General features: G+C 43.2%; 1 protein-coding gene across 2 annotated transcripts; it reads left to right on the plus strand.

Annotated features, from left to right (window-relative positions):
* Positions 1 to 10,061: 10,061 nt before the first annotated feature.
* Positions 10,062 to 18,805, plus strand: LOC119363296 (protein DETOXIFICATION 12-like). 2 transcript variants are annotated; one of them, XM_037628617.1, is made up of 7 exons: positions 10,062 to 10,699; positions 12,550 to 13,094; positions 16,008 to 16,094; positions 16,176 to 16,232; positions 16,319 to 16,557; positions 17,613 to 17,818; positions 18,488 to 18,805. In XM_037628617.1, the coding sequence occupies exons 1-7, from the start codon at positions 10,424 to 10,426 to the stop codon at positions 18,536 to 18,538; spliced, it is 1,461 nt and encodes a 486-aa protein (XP_037484514.1). In that variant the 5' UTR covers positions 10,062 to 10,423; the 3' UTR covers positions 18,539 to 18,805. The 2 variants fall into 2 exon arrangements, with proteins under 2 accessions (XP_037484514.1, XP_037484513.1); XM_037628616.1 differs by having other exon boundaries at positions 10,072 to 10,699; positions 12,554 to 13,094.
* The last annotated feature ends 705 nt before the right edge of the window (positions 18,806 to 19,510 follow it).

A 19,510-nucleotide genomic window follows, 5' to 3' on the forward strand; every position in this document is an offset into this window, starting at 1 on the left:
CGAGCCCCTCAAACCGAGCTGATATTTTGAGTACAGCGTTGCGGTAAGCCGCCATCTTTGGATCTTTTGCGTTGAATTCTCTGTTTATTTGGGATATTGCGAGGTTTGAATCCCCACGCACCTCGAGGCATTGTATGCCCACGGAGACGGCCATCTGGAGACCGTGCAATAGGGCCTCGTATTCGGCTGCATTGTTGGAGTCTGTATACAGTATTTGGAGCACATAACGGACTGTATCCCCTGTGGGGGATGTCAAGACAACACCGGCCCCAAGTCCGACTAGCATTTTAGAGCCATCGAAGTGCATCACCCAGTTGGAATATGTCCCATATTCTTTAGGGAGTTCGGCCTCTGTCCATTCAGCGACGAAGTCGGCCAACACCTGAGATTTAATGGCTTGGCGTGGCTTGTAAGTTATTTCAAATGGTAAGAGCTTAGTGGCCCATTTGGCAATCTGGTTGGTGGCGTCTCGATTGTTTATAATATCATTGAGTGGTACTTCGGAAGCCACCATGATCGAGCACTCTTGAAAGTAGTGATGCAGCTTGCGGGATGCCATAAAGACCGCATATGCTATTATTTGATAATGTGGGTATCGGGATTTGCATGGTGTAAGGACCGTCGATATGTAGTATACTGGTTTTTGGAGTGGGAATTTATGTCCCTCTTCCTCCTCGACGACGAGCACCGCACTCACCACCTGGTGAGTTGCAGATATGTAGAGCAACATCGATTTGCCGACGTTTGGTGCGGCCAGGATGGGGTTGCTCGCTAACAAAGTTTTTATTTCTTTCAGTCCGGCTGTGGAAGCGTCCATCCATACGGAGTGGTCAGTGCGGCGGAGCAGGCGATACAATGGCCATGCCTTTTCTCCTAATTTGGAGATAAAATGACCCAAAGCTGCCACGCACCCAGCTAGTTTTTGGACCTGCTTGAGGTCTGTTGGTGTTGCCAACTATGACAGGGCTCGGATTTTGGCTGGGTTTGCTTCGATTCCTCTACTGGAGACAATGAACCCAAGCAGTTTTCTGGCTGGAACACAAAAAACGCATTTTTCCGGATTGAGCCATATGTCATATGCTCGGAGGTTGTTGAATGTAAGGCATAAGTCATCCACCAATGATTCAACATGCTTGGTTTTGATGACTACATCATCTACATATGCCTCCACAGTCTTGCCGATTTGCTTTTTCAGCCATGTTTGAATCATGCGTTTGTAGGTTGCGCCGGTGTTCTTGAGCCCGAAAGGCATAGTGTTGAAGCAGAAGGGCCCATACAGGGTGATGAATGTTGTTGCGGCCTGGTCAGATTCTTTCATCTTAATTTGATGGTATCCGGAGTATGCATCGAGGAAACACAGTGAATCGTGTCCCGCGGTTGCGTCTATAATCTGGTCGATGCGAGGTAGTGGGAAGGGGTCCTTAGGGCAGGCCTTATTAAGGTCTTTGAAATCGACCTAACCCACTGTGAAGTCCGGAGTTTATATCCGAACCCTGACCCACTATGAAGTCCGGAGTTTGAAGAATTTCCGAGGTTACAAGCCCGGGCTTTGGAGTGTCCGGTGTTCTTAGGCTCAACGCCTGATTCTATGTTCAGAGGACAGAAAGTGTCCTCCCAGAGATGGGTGTTCGGCTCTCCGAGCTCGGAAGTCCGAACATACTTTGTTCTTAACGTAGGAGAAGAGTTATTGTCAGCTCGTTCCTCCACAACCGCCACCTGGTGGGTGATCGATGGAGATTTGATTTCTCTCTGAACGGGTTTAAGCCCAATCCGATCATAGTCGGTTGTGACCCCCAGGGCGGCGATGTGATCTAGCAGTTCGTTCAAGGACGACACATCTGCCGAATCCATCTTGTCGGAGTGTTAGGGGCCGATGCGGAGACGATTTTTGGTGACAAGATGGGCTGCCTTTGGCTTAACAGCCGAACGGGCGCCCATGGTGAAGCTGCCAAGCCGGAGGGTTTGCGCTGAAGCTAGGGCTCCTCTGGAAGTCATATTGTCCTTGATGAAAAGGCGAGCCATCAACCCTTCTGTCGACGACACAGAGGAACTCTCAATGAAAGCACCAATGTCGGTGTCAAAACCGGCAAATCTCGGGTAAGGGGTCCCGAACTGTGCGTCTAAGGATCGAAGGTAACAGGAGGCAGGGGACACGATGTTTACCCAAGTTCGGGCCCTCTTAATGGAGGTAATACCCTACTTCCTGCTTGATTGACTTTGATGAGTATAGGGGTTACAAGAGTTGATCTACCTCGAGATCGTGAGGGCTAAACCCTAGATGTATAGCCTGTATGATTGCGATCGCCTCTACGGACTAAACCCTCTGGTTTATATAGGCACTGGAGGGGCCTAGGATTGTACAAAGTCGGTTTATAGAGGAAAAAAACTATACATCTGGACGCCAAGCTTGCTATCTATGCAAAGGAGAGTCCCATCCGGACACGGGAGAAGGCCTTCTGTCTTGTACCTTCACGGTCCATCAGTCCGGCCCATGTCACATAGGACGGCTCCCCGAGGACCCCATAATCCATGACTCCCTCAGTCATCTCTTCACTTCCTAAGCCGGCAATCTCATTTGTGATGAGAGCAAGCCTAGAGTACATTTCAGCGACACCTTCACCATCCTTCATTTTGAACTTGTCAAGTTGACTTTGAAGCACATCCAACTTGATTTCCTTGACGGAGTCGGTACCTTCGTGCATATCAATCAAAGTATCCCAAATTTCCTTTGCATTCTCAAGACGGCTGATTTGTTGAATTCTTTGAGGCACAATCCGTTGAAGAGGATATCACAAGCTTGAGCATTGTATTGCAACATCTTCAATTCTTCTGCGTAGCTTCACTATTCGGCTCTCCCATAAAAGAATTCACTTTGCAAACCAATACACACAATAGCCCAAATGGCAGGGTTATGTCCAAGGATATGCATTTTCATCTTATGTTTCCAACTAGCAAAATTAGTACCATCAAAGTAAGGACCTCTACGGTGGTAATTTCCCTCGCTAGACGCCATACTCTCCTAGGTTGTGAAACCAAGGCTATGATCACCAAAGCTATGGAAATCAAGGCAAATGGAGACCAAAGCTCTGATACCACTTGTAGGATCGAAAGTATGTCTAGAGGGGTGATTAGACTACTTGACCAACTAAAAACCTAGCCTTTTCCCAATTTTAATTCTTGGCAGATTTTAGCAACTTAGCACTAGTCAAGCAATCGACCAACACATGCAATCCAAAGAGTATAGCAGCGGAATGTAAATCATTGCATATGAAGGTAAAGGGGAGGAGTTTGGAGGGAGCAAACGCAATGTTGACACGGAGATTTTTGGTGTGGTTCCGATAGGTAGTGCTATCGTACATCCACGTTGATGGAGACTTCAGCCCACGAAGGATAACGGCTGCACGAGTCCACGGAGGGCTCCACCCATGAAGGATCCACGAAGAAGCAACCTTGTCTATCCCACCATGGCCATCGCCCACGAAGGACATGCCTCACTTGGGTAGATCTTTACAAAGTAGGCGATCTCCTTGCCCTTACAAACTCCTTTGTTTAACTCCACAATCTTGACGGAGGCTCCCAAGTGACACCTAACCAATCTAGGAGACACCACTCTCCAAAAGGTAATATATGGTGTGTTGATGATGAACTCCTTGCTCTTGTGTTTCAAATGATAGTCTCCCCAACACTCAACTCTCTCTCATAGGTTTGGCTATGTTGGAAAGATGATTTGAGTGGAAAGCAACTTGGGGAAGGCTAGAGATCGAGATTCTTGTGGTTGGAATGGAATGTCTTGGTCTCAACACATGAGTAGGTGGTTCTCTCTCAGAAAATGAGTAGTGGAAGTGTAGGCACGTTCTGATAGCTTTCTCCACAAATGAAGAATGGGTGGAGGGGTATATACAACCTCCACACAAAATCTAATCGTTACACATAGATTCCCAAACTCGGTGAGACCGAATGGTGAAACTCGGTCAGACCGATTCGGGTCAAAATATGAACGTTAGGCTTTTCGGTGGGACCGACATGATCAACTCGGTGGAACCTATGGACTAGGGTTAGGGCATAATGTAATCTCGGCGAGACCGTTTACATGAACTCGGTGGGACCGATTTCAGCAATAGGCACACAGGGAGTTGGTCAGGCAAACTCGGTGGGAGCGATTCGCTCACTTTGGTGGGACCGAAACATTACGAAAAGGAAACAGGGAGTTTGCATTGCGAACTCGGTGGGACTGATCGCTCATTTCGGTGAGATCGAAATGTTACAAAGGGAAACAGAGAGTTTGCAATCCCATATCGGTGAGACTGAGATCCCTATCGGTGAAACCGAACTGATTAGAGTTTGTGGCAGTGGCTATGTCAAATGAACTCGGTGGCGCCGAATAGATCAAATCGGTGGGGCCGAGTTTGACTTTTAGGTTTAGGACATGTGTGGAAATGAGAAAGTGGTTGAGGGTTTTTGAGCATATCACTAAGCATTTTGAGCAAGCAAGCCATTAAGGAACACCTCATCCCCTTTTAATAGTATTGGCTTTCCTATGGACTCAATGTGATCTTGGATCACTAAAAAGAAAATGTAGAGTCTTGAGCTTGTTGCCAATGTGTGTCCTTAGCATTTTGAGGGGTCCACATCTCTAGTCCATGCCATGCCAATCATTGAACTTTCTGAAATGATCATCTTGAAAGAGCATTAGTTCAGTGAGCTATATGTTGTTAAGAATTACCAAAACCACCCAGGGATTAGTTGCACTTTCATAACCTATATCATGAATTTGGAAATATAAAATAACAACTTTATTATTGCCTCTAGGGCATATTTCCTTCACGTATGCTTTCTTCAATAGAGAAGCCTCTAGTGAAACCTATGGCCCCCGGGTCTATTTTTACCATATTATTTTCAGATCTATAAAATCAAAAACCCAAAAATACCTTGCTGCAATTTATTTATCTTTACTTTATTTTACACTTTTACTTATGTTTTATACCTATCTCTATCAGATCTCACTCTTGCTAGTGACCGTGAAGGGATTGACAACCCTTTCTCATGTTGTGTGCAAGTGTTTGTTAGTTTGTGTAGGTGCATCTAATGGGGACTTTTGTGTTCCTCCTACTAGATTGATACCGTGGTTCTTAACTGAGAGAAATACTTATCTCTACTTTGCTGCATCACCCTTTCCTCTTCAAGGAAAAACTCAATGCAAGCTGAAGAAGTAGCAATGAGCGGAGGGAGGCGCCTCCATACCACCGGTGAACTCTGGCGACGAGGCCATGGTGGCTGACATCATCAGCAATCGCCGCTCTGTCGTCCCTGAAATGACAGAAGGTGGCCGCGGGGAACGAATGGATGCAACGAGAAATTGAGACAAATTTAATTCATGTGGTGTGTACTGCAGGTTAATTAGCAAAAATGGCGGGAGGGAATCTGCAAACCTTTTTCCCAGAATTGAGTTTTTTTTTCAAAGTGCCGTGACGACCGATTTCGGCCACCTGGGCACCACTTGTCGTTGTCATTTTCCTAGGACCAAATCATCACATCTAGTGTAAGTTTGAGGACGGTGGGGGTGTCGTCTTGCAAGTTCCGGACTAAATCATCAGATTTTGGCAAGTCCTAGGACTTGGGGTGCTTTTACTTCTGGTTTGCGAAAGACGAACGTCCGGCCCGCAACGGTCTCCATTGGATGACAAAAGTTAACAAAAGTGGTCCTAAAAACACAATCCGAATATATACCAGAGCTTCCAGAGTCTCCTTTGGAGATGCACTAAGGGGAGGAAAGGAAGACGGGGTGGCACTGTGGCAAGGCACAACAAGCAATAAGGCAGTGTGAAGTAGATCACCATGATTGGTTATGAAGTAAAAAATGCACCCCTCTCCAAAACTGGATGCCAACTAGGACAAAATTGCAGACCTTTTGGTGCACGGGCCTCCAACTTTTCAGTCGTATAATTTGTACAATGTAATTTTTTTGGGATAAGGGAGAGCTTCATTTATATCAATAAAACTGGGTTAAAATCAGAAGCAAATACATGCTTCAAGGCATGTGGCACATCCGCTAACAAAAAGAAATCTCCATTCACTCTAACATAGGCAGCAAGCTCATGCGCGACCTCATTGCTCTTCCTCTGGACTTTGGAAACAGAACAAGCTCCAAACTCCTTGATCATATCCTTAGAATTCTCATAGCAAGCCCACCAATTGGTCCTGCTAGCATTAATATCATTACAGCGGCCACTACAACGCTGTAGTCGGTCTCCATCTGCACTATGTTCATATCCATCTTGCGAGCCTGGTTAAGGCCAAAAGATAGGGCATGGACTTCAACTTCCTCAGCATATGAGCATCCATGAAAACGACAACCCGCTGAGAAGACAATCTCACCAAAATTATCCCTGCCAACCGCTCCTAGCACAGCCAAACCCGTGGTTGCAATGAAAGAAGTGTCGACATTGATCTTTATGTGATTCTTGGGCGGTTTAGTCTAGCCAACCACATCAACATGGATAGGCAGGCTAGTATAATGTGTGTTAACTACATGAAACTTCTGCTTCCCCTTAACATTACTTGTAATCGGATTTGTGGAGGATAAACACTCCTAGTAATTTCCCAAGAACATAACTGAGTCTCGTATAGTAGCCTCACCTTTGTTGTGAACAACATCATCTCTCAGGTGCCAAGCCCTCCACAGAACCAGCATGAACTTTTCCTTCATCTCACCAGAGCACATACTCGAGCTTTGAAAAAGCCAATCCGGGGAGAAGGGCATGATAGATTTGTCTTCTGACAGTTTCCATATTTTACTCATTTCCTCTCGAAGAGTTCTATGTTTTGTGCAAACAACAATAGTGTGGTGTGCGTTTTCAACAGCAGCTCCACATAAGTTGCATATACCATCCAATTCAAGAGTCCTCTTGTGCTTATTTTCCTTTGTAGGGAGAGAATCGGTGGCAACCCTCCAGGTGAAGATACAGATTTATGTGGTACATTTGCCTTCTACACTAGATTCCATAGGCTATCCCTAGCATTACTAGGATTTTTCAAGGGACCTTCACTGGATCCACCCTGCAAAAAAACTCCAAGCTGATAAGCACTCTTAACCAAGAAGATATCGTGCTTCTCATAATTCCAAGCCAGAATGTCTGCCATTGGTTTTGGGGGAAGTTTGATCTTGTACATTTCTTCCGCGTCAAAGTTAAAGAACAATTTGTCTATGATCTGCTTGTTCCACCCATTAGATTGAGGGAGCAATAATTGGTTTACCCATCTTAGCCGGCTTCTATTCTTCATGGATTTTATGGAAAGGCCGGACTGCCGAGATATCCAGTTGTCCGAAGGATTTGGATACTCCTACCATTACCCACCCTCCATACCACTCCCTTTTTCAAGAGTTCAAGCCCATATTAATTTTCCGCGCCACACGGGAGAAGCATCGGAGTTGAAGACCGTGTCTAACAAATTTCCTTTTGGGAAGTACTTTGCTTTTAGAACCCTTGCATAAAGACTGACAGGTCTTTGGACAAGTCTCCATGCTTTGAAAATACGCATATCACGAAACCCAAGCCCACCCTCACACTTTGGTTTTATCATCTTCTCCCACGACATCCAGTGCACTCTTTTTTTATTCACCTCATCCCCCCACCAGAAGTAACACACCAGCTTCTCATATTTTTCACAAAAGCCTGCACTCATTTTGAAGATGCTCATGGTATGAGTAGGCAGGGCTTGAGCAATAGACTTGATCAAAATGTCCTTTGCCCCATAGGACATGAATCTTTCTGCCCAGTTCGTAAGTCTTTTTGTGAACCTCTCGAAGATGGGCTGAAACCGAGAGTCGTTCATTCGGCCTTCAAGGGTAGGAAGACCGAGGTACTTTTCCTCAAAGGTAGAAGAGGTGAGGTCCAGGGTATGCATGATCTCCTCCTGGACCTGAGCCGGACACACACTGCTAAATAAAATGGAGCATTTACTTCGGCTCGACAATTGTCCAGTGCCTTTCTGGAAAACACGAAGGGCCGACTTGACACTCTTGGCTTGATCCCCGGTTGCCTTGAAAAACAGTAAACTATCATCTGCAAAAAGAAGATGAGATATACCTGGAGCGCCCCTCGCAACCTTCAGAGAAGTAATATTAGATATAGAACATTCATCTTCAAGCGCACAGGACAAACCTTCCGCCACAAACAATTTTTTGAGAAGTCAAACATTATAAATTTTGATCAAATTTATAGAGAAAAACATATACATCTAGAATACCGAAAACATGTTATTAGATACATAAAAGATGTATTTCTATATTATATATATTTCGTATCATAGATATAAATAGTTTTATCTATAAATTTGATCGAAGTTTGATTTTTCAGAGAATCTATATGCACTACACTGTGTAACGGAGGGAGTAATATAATTTGTACATGGGCGTTTTGCTAGTAAAAAGAAAAAGAAAAAGATCAAAATCCTTTTAGAATAAAAAAATGCATCTGCATAACAAAACCAGCACACACCACCATGTTGCCACCCTAGTAGTGTGGAAAAGGCCATCTTTGCTGCCGGTGACAAGCACGAATTAGCTGGAAAGATTACCCCAAAAAGAAAGATTACCCAAAAAGCTACAAACCTTAAAAAACACGGACACACCTACGCAGAAACGTCCAATGGTCAGCAGATCGAATTCTAAGGTGATCCACTTTTTACAGTCAGAACTATGGAAGCCGGCAAGGTGGTGGAACAATGGTCTCTACATCTGTTAGATTGATGGTACTTTTGTGCTAGTGGAGTGGTGTTTCAGTTCATACGGTACATATTTTACATTTCCAGACGATGCGCATGCACACGCCTCGACGACTAGTACTAGTAGCTTTCCGTTCCACTAAACACGTTTCTTCTTAATTAAACGCATTAAACACGGGCTCTGACCGGATCGAAGCAGCTACTACGACTAGTCCTGCCGCGAGTGGTACCATCCGCATCCAGGGTTCTCGCTCGCCCGCCTCCACCCGAGCCATTTCTTTTCTCTTTGAAGAAAAAAAATAACCCGGTGAGTGCATCAAACGATGCAGGCAGCCAACTTTATTAAATTATTATTCAATAAACTATGACAAATAAATAGATGAATCATTTCAAAGTCCTCGATAATCTATGTCGTCACTGCACCTACTAGCTTGACGATGTGCCATGACAATGCATCAACGCACATCATCTAATCCAATGGCTTCACTAAATCGTCTATGGTGAACTGAGATCATCAACCGGTTTGGCAGACTGTCATCGTGCGCCACATGCGCACGCTCCAAAACCCGCCGCATCCATCTCCCGTTGTCCCAATTTCAGGAGAGATCCATTGACCTTGCCAGACCGAACTGCCGTCAACATCACCATGACACCAAACATTGCCATCATCCTTGCTCGTCCATCAACACGTCCATCGCCAAGACCCCCGCTACGCCACGCAACCAAGACCCACCGTCGTCAACGTGGTAGATGCCACACCATACCACCTCCATCGCCAACCAATGATACCCATCAGCTATCTCCCAAGACGGTGCCTTCAAAAAAGGAACAACGATGCTAGAGATGCCTTCGGTGCTCACAACTCTCGAAATAGGTTTTCGCCCCCGCTTTATAAATAAAGCAACATCGTCAAGTTATACGACAGAACTATACAATATGGTGAGGCAGTCTTTTGATACAACATATCCCTAAATAACTGGCCAATATAACCACACGCGACTAGGTAGCTTCCACGACAACGCCCTCAAGAGGGGAATGCAAGCATCACCGTTGCTGAGCCCAAAAGGACAAAGGTTTTCACCCGGAGACTCGCCACAGAGAGGAGAACCACGACGACGTCTTCAAAAAGATAAAGACACCCATAGACATCGTCGTCGTCGCGCGCCAAAGCGTAGCGCTTTCGCTCGGCAGCTTACCTGTGTCACCATGAAGCACCCAAAACAGTCATGACAAGAAGCGGCCATCAGATCCGGATCTGGGCAATACCACTGCCAAGGATAGAAATATGCCCGAACCACCCACCACTACACCCCTCATCGTCCAGACAACCAAGAAGCCTATCCACCACTGCCATCGTGTGACCTGCCGAAAGCCACCATATGGACCGCCATCCGGGATCGCCGCCCCGGCATCCATGTCCCGAGTCGCCGCGAGTTAGGGTTTTGACTTAGAAAGACAAATGGCGTGATGGAGCATCCGCATCCCAATCCTACCTGCCCTGACCCTGACCTTGACCCCACGGCGGCTTCTCATTCCATTTCAAAAGAACGAGAACACATGGGAATTAGTAGAAGCCAACCATGTCTTACACTCTTATAAGAGGAGATATTCTTGTAGGAGATGAGTCCTCGAACCGGGGTCCTCTTCCCATTCCATTTCCACACCCACCTCCCTTCGCCTGGTCCGGGGGCGGGCATCCATGGACTCTTCCTCCGAGGCGCCGCTGCTGCTCAGCAGGGGGAACGAGCACAAGGAGGTGCCCGATGTGGCGGGAGGCAAGCGGCCGTGGTGGAGGGAGGCGGCGGAGGAGTCCGGCCGGCTGGCCGCGCTGGCTGCGCCGATGATCGCGGTGGCGCTGCTGCAGCTGTTGATGCAGCTCATCTCCACCGTCATGGTGGGGCACCTCGGCGAGGTCGCGCTCGCTGGCGCCGCCATCGCCAACTCCCTCACCAACGTCTCCGGCTTCAGCGTCCTCGTGAGCTCGCTCCCACCAACCCCCCTTTCCGTTTGCCCTTCCTTCCACATTTTTGTTTACATTTTTTGCATCATGATATTGTGCGTGCTAGTCGTGAGTCGCCACGGGCGAATGGGAGATGACTTTCCTTATCTTGGTATACACTTGGTACCCACGAGATGCTTGTACGAATGCTTACGCCGGGGTGCTTGATGACCGCAAGTCAAACATGCGTACCAGTGACATGAAAAGGCCCGTGAATTTGTATGCTAATTTTGAAAAGCCACCTTTTGTTTGCTTGTGCTTTGGGTTCCAATTTTTGGACTTGCGTGGTTGGTTGCACTATATAGTGCAACTAGCAGTGCTCTGTTTTGTTTCTTCACATGACGATTATATCAGTACTACTGACTTACTAAGGCTCATGTACCACTCCTAAGAATAAGGAGGCTTCAGGTTCACCTTTCAAATTCAAATGATTCTCTCTCTAAACACGATTTATTTGTTTGTGTTACTTATCATACGCTAAAGCCACACTGGAGTTCAGATTACTTCCATGTGTCCTATTCGCTTTGGTCTGACTTCAGTTTTCAGCAAGAATATCTGGTAAAACTACCGTCATAAGAGGATAATAAGCTTATAAGCGCACAAACTTGTATCAGAATTTTGATGGTGTAGATCAACGTGGGTTACCAATATCACTATAAAGTCAAAGGCTGTTAAGTGCAAATTGGGTTAGTCAGGGCGCCTCTTTTGAGGTTGATCTGAGTCATCTTGATTCAATCGGGTGAGAGAGATTTGCCAGTTCCATTCTCATATTCTAGTCTGGTTATAAGTTGGTACTTTCCATTAATTGAAAACCCAGTCTCCAACATATGTAAATCACGACAGCTTTAGTGTAACTTCATCAGAAGATGGCCAAACAGAAGCAATTAGAATACAAACAGATAGCTGCACAAGAGTATATCCCAAGAGTTCCCTAACTAGTTTTAAACTCAGCCAGTTACATCATCTCATAGGAGGCCCCAAACAGTATAGGTTAGTTGTAGTATTTTCCTAGTCTAGTTGCTCACAGCATACGAGAGACAGATGGTTTTGTGAAAAATTATAAATTCATAGTATATTTATACTTTCAGCTCACTTGGTCCAATGCTTTATCTTATGCGTAGTGATTTCATTAATGTAACTAGAGGTTTTATGTACCATGACAGTATATATATTGGCCTCAAGCATATATTCATACATGTCACTGAAGGTCTAGCTGATGCAAAGATGGATTAGAGACATTAAGCCCCCATCTCTATGTTATGTACACTCAAGCAGTGCAAATATTCGAGCTGATCCAGGATGCGAATACCACCCCCCTGGAACACCTGATTCTTGGTCATGGAAATGGGACATCTCCGGCGTGACCGTTTTTGCGGGGGAAACGGCGCAGTGAGAGCTGCAGGCCATGACACGACGTGGTTCCACCGATTTTCTGTTACGAGGTGGTTCTGCATCTAGGATTGTTGCAATACAATGATCAGATCTAACTAGTAAACATGATGTTCACACTATATGCAGTGATACTTGGACCCAAATCTCTACCCTGTTGACTATCCCAGTCTTCCTGCACTTATAAATATAGATCTTAATTAAGTTAGAATAATCTTGGCGTAGGTGTTACTTTAAACCATGTAAACCCTGATATCTTGTATTAAAATTTCCATATTCTTGTAATCAGCAATTGTTGCCCGCCTTGCACAAGCATCATTGTTATTCCTGCCATTCTTTCAGCATATCTCTTCAGTTCATCCTAGTTCCTCTTCCGTTTATTCCGGAACAGTATGTATATGATTCGTTAATTCATTACTGATGCAGTTTCCTTTTAGATAGGACTGGCATGCGGATTGGAAACTATTTGTGGGCAGGCCTATGGAGCAGAACAGTATCATAAGTTATCCTTGTATACCTACAGGTCCATCATTGTACTTCTTATTGTGAGTGTGCCCATCGCCATTGTATGGGTTTTCATTCCGGAAGTACTTCCTCTCATAGGTCAGCAACCAGAAATTGCAAATGAGGCTGGGAAATATGCATTGTGGCTTATCCCTGGTTTATTTGCCTTCAGTGTTGCTCAATGCTTTTCAAAGTTTCTGCAGTGTCAGAGCCTCATCTTTCCTATGGTTCTTAGCTCCATGATCACACTCGCTGTATTTATTCCTCTGTGTTGGTTCCTGGTTTATAAAGTTGGTATGGGTAATGCTGGAGCTGCTTTATCCGTCAGCATCTGCGATTGGGTTGAAGTGATTGTTCTTGGTCTTTACATCAAGTTCTCACCTTCTTGTGAGAAAACACGTGCTCCACTCACGTGGGAAGCTTTTAAAGGAATTGGCAGTTTCATGCGTTTGGCTGTACCGTCGGCTCTTATGATTTGGTAAGTAAATGTCATCTGAACATGTTTCCATATTGATGTTGCTTTAGACTCCAGCATGAACGTTAATATGATGCCTTGTTAGTTTGATGAGTGTTTCCCATACTTTGTCCACCCAAACATTATCCAATACAGCAATACTCATGTATGCTAACGTAATCTTTATTCTGTTTTACTTGTCCCTGTGGACATTGACATGGTCTCCAGTACACACCTTTTGGCATTGTTAGCCAAATTATTAAGATTATAATTATAATGAAGTGATGATTGATAATACTAGTGTTATCTCTATGTGATAAATCTGGGTATTTTATTTGTATTATTGGGTAAAGTTGTTAATGGTTAGTCATGGGAAACTATAAATGCGCCACAGAACCTTTTTGCATGTGCACTTCGTAAAATCTCAGGAGATGATTTCTATTTTGGATGTCTTTCTACTTATGTTTTTTCGCACCTACTATTTTTGTTTCTTCCTGTCGTAACACTCTCCCGTACTAGGTTTATTGGTTAGAAAAAGCTACTCCCTCTGTCTCAGAATATAAGATGTTTTTGCAAGCTAAAACAGCTTGCAGAAACGTCTTATATTATGGGACGGAGGAAGTATCTTCAAAAATTCATGATGTGTCGGCCTTCTAAAAACCGATTTCAAATTCATTAAGTTACTGCCTTCAAATGGAGTGTCAAAATTGAAGTCTGTTTTCACCATGGGGAAATAGCTTCCTGCTAGCGGGATAGCTCCCCATATATTAGTTGCCGCTCGATGTAGTGCACCGGGCAATGTACCTGAACAAGTAGCTGGTTGTTTGAGCATAATTTGCATTTGTAGCAAAGCTAAGCTGCAATACTTTCGGAGGAGTATACTGAATTTCTTTTAATTGTTCTAAGCAAGAAAAAACTACAAAATGACAGTAGAAAAAACTTAAATAAAAATGTATTATAGAGAATGAAGAAATAAAGAAAGGAAGAAATGAACTACTAGTATGTAAAGGGATGTTCACTAGATTTTTATCCGATGAACGTGCACTGGGGAGGTAGCCCCACTACAAAATTGTAAGACGGTATGTATGAAAATGAGAAGTAAGAAAACTAGAAGAATGTGTGTTACAAATAGAGGAACCATAATATGCAATATTAAATCTCCAAATTATGTATTTTGCTTGAAGAAAAATGTCGATTTTGTGTTTTAAGTGTTCTTATATACCTGCATGTTACAATTTGATGAAAGCTGCGACCATTTTTTAGACAGTATTGTGAAATATTGCATAACAACAAATGATTCGTTGTCGTTCCAATTTTCTCAACAGTGAGTATTTGTTTTCATGAAACATTTGCTCTCGCACAATATTACGAAAGGGTTCTCAATTTGTGACCTCATGACTATTCATAACGTGGGTTTCCACATTAAAAATCTAATGATTATTATGAAACGCTAGGCTCTAACCCATACACGTGACCCTAATTGTCTGTACCTTCTGTTCAATGAGATTTAGCTGCCATTCTCTGGATGAGCGTGTGGGCTAAACTTTTTTGGTTTATATAGACTAAGTCGCCTAGTCCTAATTCAAGTCAGAAAGGATTGTAGCCAACTTTTGCAGCCTACTTGTCTGACTACAAGCACTGAAGCACATATCCTATGACAATGGGATTTTTATTCGATGTTGTTGGGCCACCATGCTCTGAATGAGCCTGTTGACTGTACTTCTTCTATTTATAAAGATTTAATTTAACTAGTTCTAATAAAACTGGAAAGGAATATGAGTAATTAGTATTTGCTGCCCACTTATCTGACTACACACACATATCCTGTGAAAATGGGCATCTTTCTGCAAATATGATAACGCTGTTCAAAAGCACATGGGGAACTTTTTAAGTTGTTGTAGTTAAAGTGTGTGTGTTGTACTTCCATGCAAATTTCAACTTTGCTTCCAATGTCCTTTGCAACATACAAAAATTACAAACGACTGCGAATCAGTAAAACTAAGTTTTGGCATTGTTTGCAGTGATTTTTGTCTTTGCTGTATTTCGCAAACAGAGTTGTATTTGAAGTTGAAACCTTGCAAGATAGAATATTCACTCTTCCCTAGTGACACTATCTGTTATTTTGAGAATTTTATACAGTGTGTCTTGTGCTTTTCAAATGGTATTTTCAAAATTTCAAAAATATGTGCACTTTCATGGGGCATGACCCCTTCCAAGTAGGATTTGTAATCCAGTGAGGAATTATCTTTAGACACTAGTGAACAAATTGGCCAATATGATTCGATAAAACTATTGCAAAAAAAACATATATACAGTTGTTTTGTACATCTGCCTCTCATGCAAAAGATGAATTTATAGTATTTAAAATGTAAAAACTTGAGCCTGTCCCAACTGTTTGGGACTGAAAGGCTTTGTTGTTGTAAAATGTAAAAACTTGACAAGTTTTAACAAAAATAATCTCCATCCCTTGTCATGAGAAGTTTAGAACTAGGCCTAGTACTTGTAATAATGATGTTTCTCTCTTGTTTAAATTTATATTAAGTTTAACAAAAATTCTACTGTGTGCTACACTATCTCACCAAAGAATCAAATCGCATATTTAATACACCCTCTGTTCCTAAATGTAAGACGTTTTGGTAGTTCAATTTAAACTGCCAAAACGTCTTATATATTTAGAAACAGAGGTAGTACTTGCCTGATGAAGAAAGGAGTTATCTTGGCCACTTGGTATGAACATAGTACAGATTATTCACTTGCAGTACCACTGGACATATGCTTCCTTCCCTCTTACAGCGAAGTAGAGAAGCTCTATACATATATTACGTCTAGTTAAGAAATTCCTGAACCTCAATTTTCTTGCATAATCTTACCTCAGTTAAGCTTCCAGTTTGGTATCCTCTCCCCTCCAGATATTAATCTCACTTTCCTTGACCACAGCCTTGAATGGTGGTCTTACGAGCTGCTTGTTCTGCTTTCTGGGATCTTACCAAATCCAGCACTTGAAACTTCTGTGCTTTCTATATGGTATGCATCAGTAGAACTTTAAATAAGATATTCTTGCATCATGTGCTATGACGTTTACCAAATTGATGCCCTTTTGAACAGCATATCTACAGTGGTGCTGTTGTACAATCTTCCTTACGGTATTGGAACAGCTGCAAGGTCGGCTAGCGCATTGATTTCTATCGTCAATTATACCTGTTTCTACCTAATTTAACAAGCTAACATATGTCATATCCATGTCCCAGTGTGCGCGTCTCAAATGAACTAGGTGCTGGCAACCCAGAAGGTGCTCGCTTGGTGGTAGGTGTTGCTTTGTCGATTGTAGTTTGTTCAGCAATCCTGGTGAGCACAGCTCTTCTAGCCCTGCGCCACTTCATTGGAATTGCATTCAGCAACGAGGAGGAGGTTGTAGATTATGTCACCAGAATGGTACCCGTACTTTCCATTTCAGTCATTACAGACAGCTTCCAAGGAGTCCTTTCAGGTATCCATGTCTTTCGCATTACATACTGTCAGTAGCATCATAAATTTGGGTGTGTGCGTGTGTGTGGACTTGATTCTGTATGTGTGCTCTCTGGCGGTTTGCTTTATTTATAAAGCGGGGCGAAAGCCTTTTTCAGTAATTAAACTAGATGTTGATAAGTAGTGTAAACTACCAGAATGTATACAGTATCGATGTATGATGATAACTGCCTAGGGTTCGGGGGCCTGCACGTAGATATGCCGTAGGTACTCGGAGGGATAATCAATGGTGATGTAGGAAGTCCAGGATCTTAATTTATCTAGAAGATTTTACCTAGTCAGCGCCACCAGATCATATCATGTCGGAGATACAAGACTTGCCAATCAAGATGGTGCCCCCTATATAAAGACCAAGAAGCCACCGCCAAAGATTTAAGCCGATTCAGATTGCAAAGTCCTAGACAGAAGCATCTTCACCAAGCTTAAGATCTAGCCCATAGATCGAATCTAGCTCTTGTATTTTGCTCTCCATATCAATAAACCATAAATATAAGCTTGACACTGGGCTATTACCCATCTCGTGGGCTTGAGCATGGATAACTATTGTCTCTATAGCCTTCGACATGATCCCCTCGCGCTCCAAGCCTCATCTCTATTATCTTTACACCCCATATGTCGAAGATCAGTGGTGAATAAATTGTCGGCACTAGATGAAGGGCTCTATGGAAATTGTGTACTTGTAATGTACTCATATTCATTGCAAGGGCAGTGCTGTTGTTTGTCATCATTAATGCAATAAGGTTAATGGAAATTAAATTCTTGGGTGTGGTCAAAAGTTCATCATGGGTAGATATATAAAAATAACAGAATGTGATTTGAGGATGTATGACTTAACAGAATATGTAGTCTATAATCTCATATGAGGCAATATATGTAAAGAGATCCATCATTTAAGTTGTGCGGAGTCAAAACAGTATGATTTTTGTTATTATGCAGAATCTTGAACTGTATTATTTTGTGATGTGATGCCCTGTTTATAGTTATATGATGTCCTGTTTAATGCTTTTATTGTGACAGGTGTTTCTCGGGGCTGTGGATGGCAGCATTTAGGCGCATATGTCAACCTGGGTGCATTCTATCTTGTTGGGATCCCCGTTGCACTCTTTTTTGGTTTTACAATGCAACTAAGAGGAATGGGATTTTGGATTGGCATGATAGCTGGTGGAGCCACACAGGTCACTCTCCTATCTGTGATAACTGCCACTACAAAATGGGACAAGATGGTAAGTTCTTTCTCCATTTTAAAGTCTGTTTCCTATCCATAACACTAAATTGATGTCGCCAATGCTTCTCCTTTTCGTGAATCTTTCATTGCTATAACTGAGGCTTCCTCTATCTAAACCCTAAACAGCAGGACCCTGGGATAAACAATAAATAAAATAAATATGTGGCATACTGTTGGAAATCAAACGTGATTCCAAGTTCATTGATATGTCAATGTGTTTGATTTTCTTCGGGACACGTTTTTTTACTCTTGTCACTGCCCAATCATCCATCAATGGACCTCTGCCCCTCTGCCGGTGTTGTCCCAAGATGGAGAAGGGGGAAGGTGATTGAAACAAAATTCAGTCTAAACTCTGAAGCGACCTATACCTGGTTTAAATTCACAGTTTTGCTAGGCCGCAAGTGCATGTTATTTTGTTTTCACGGGCCATCGCCCCGCTTTGATGGATGCGTGATTAATGAACTGACCAACACTAATTTATCAACAATTGGACGGTTAAGAAAAAACTGGAGGTTGTACATCGGTGTGACTGATGTTATGCGAAAGAAACCAGTAATACTTCATAAGAATTGGATCAGATTGGCCTGGATGCTTGTTTCCTATATTGCTTTGAAGTCATACCTGTGAACTATGATGTATATATAAGTAATATTGTGTCTATTTGCAGGCTGACAAGGCTAAGGAGAGAGTATTTGAAGACAGGCTTCCAACACAATAAGACTTGAAGAACTGCCATGTCAAAATTTTGAAGAGCTAAATAATCAGAGAATTCTAATTACCTTTAATTTCTTTGAGAAAAGCATCATCGATGTTCTTGTCACGCGCAAAAAATTCTTTCACACAATTGGCTCAGTTTGGCATGGTGTGGTTTCATGGTGGACTGGTGGTGTTTTGCTGTTTTCTTTCTTTCTTGATAGGTTGTTTTGTTGTTTTGCGTGGTGCCTTGTATTGGATTTTTTTGCGGGCAAGCTTTGTACTTAGTCAATCACTGTCGGGCTTACATTCTTTGTTACAAAGATCAACTGTCTTTGCTGGACCCGATCTAACAACAGTTATACCCTCAGTACGAGCATGATTTGCCAATGAGTGTCTAACCGTGTTCTGACGAGAAGACATTAGTGTCTCGACCTCAAGCAGTAAAGAAGCGTAGATCTGTTGTAGGGTGGAACCCTAAGTGAAGATCTTTCACGAATTGGAGGGGGAATCCCCAAGAACAAGATGAACACAAGAGAGAAAACAAGAGGAACACTCAAAAACAAGTCCAATCACACATCCACTAGACCAACAAACACACAAAATCCACAAGGTACATGAACAATCAAAGGGAAACAAGATACATGGTAGAGTTCATCCCAAATCCTATGAAGGAGATGATGGCTTGATGATTTAGGTAGATCCTTCCCTCAAGAGGGGCTTGAATCCCTAGGGATCTTCTCCAATGGAGGTCTTGTACTCCAATGGAGTCTTCTCTCTCAAGAGGAATCCCACAAGGGGAGGTACATGAGCTGAGCTCTATGATTTGTGTCTATTCTTAGCTATCCTCTAAATGAGCTAGGGGAGGTGCTTATATAGTCTAGGGACGAAATGAGAGGAAGAGGGGGATACAAGGGACCAAATCCCAAAAGTTCACGCAGGCTCGCGGAGGGGTCCGGGCACCCGGACCGAACAGAGACATGCGCCCGAGGAAGGG

The sequence above is a fragment of the Triticum dicoccoides genome, chromosome 2B (genome assembly GCF_002162155.2).
Source record: "Triticum dicoccoides isolate Atlit2015 ecotype Zavitan chromosome 2B, WEW_v2.0, whole genome shotgun sequence".
In the NCBI taxonomy this organism is placed as follows: Eukaryota; Viridiplantae; Streptophyta; class Magnoliopsida; order Poales; family Poaceae; genus Triticum; species Triticum dicoccoides.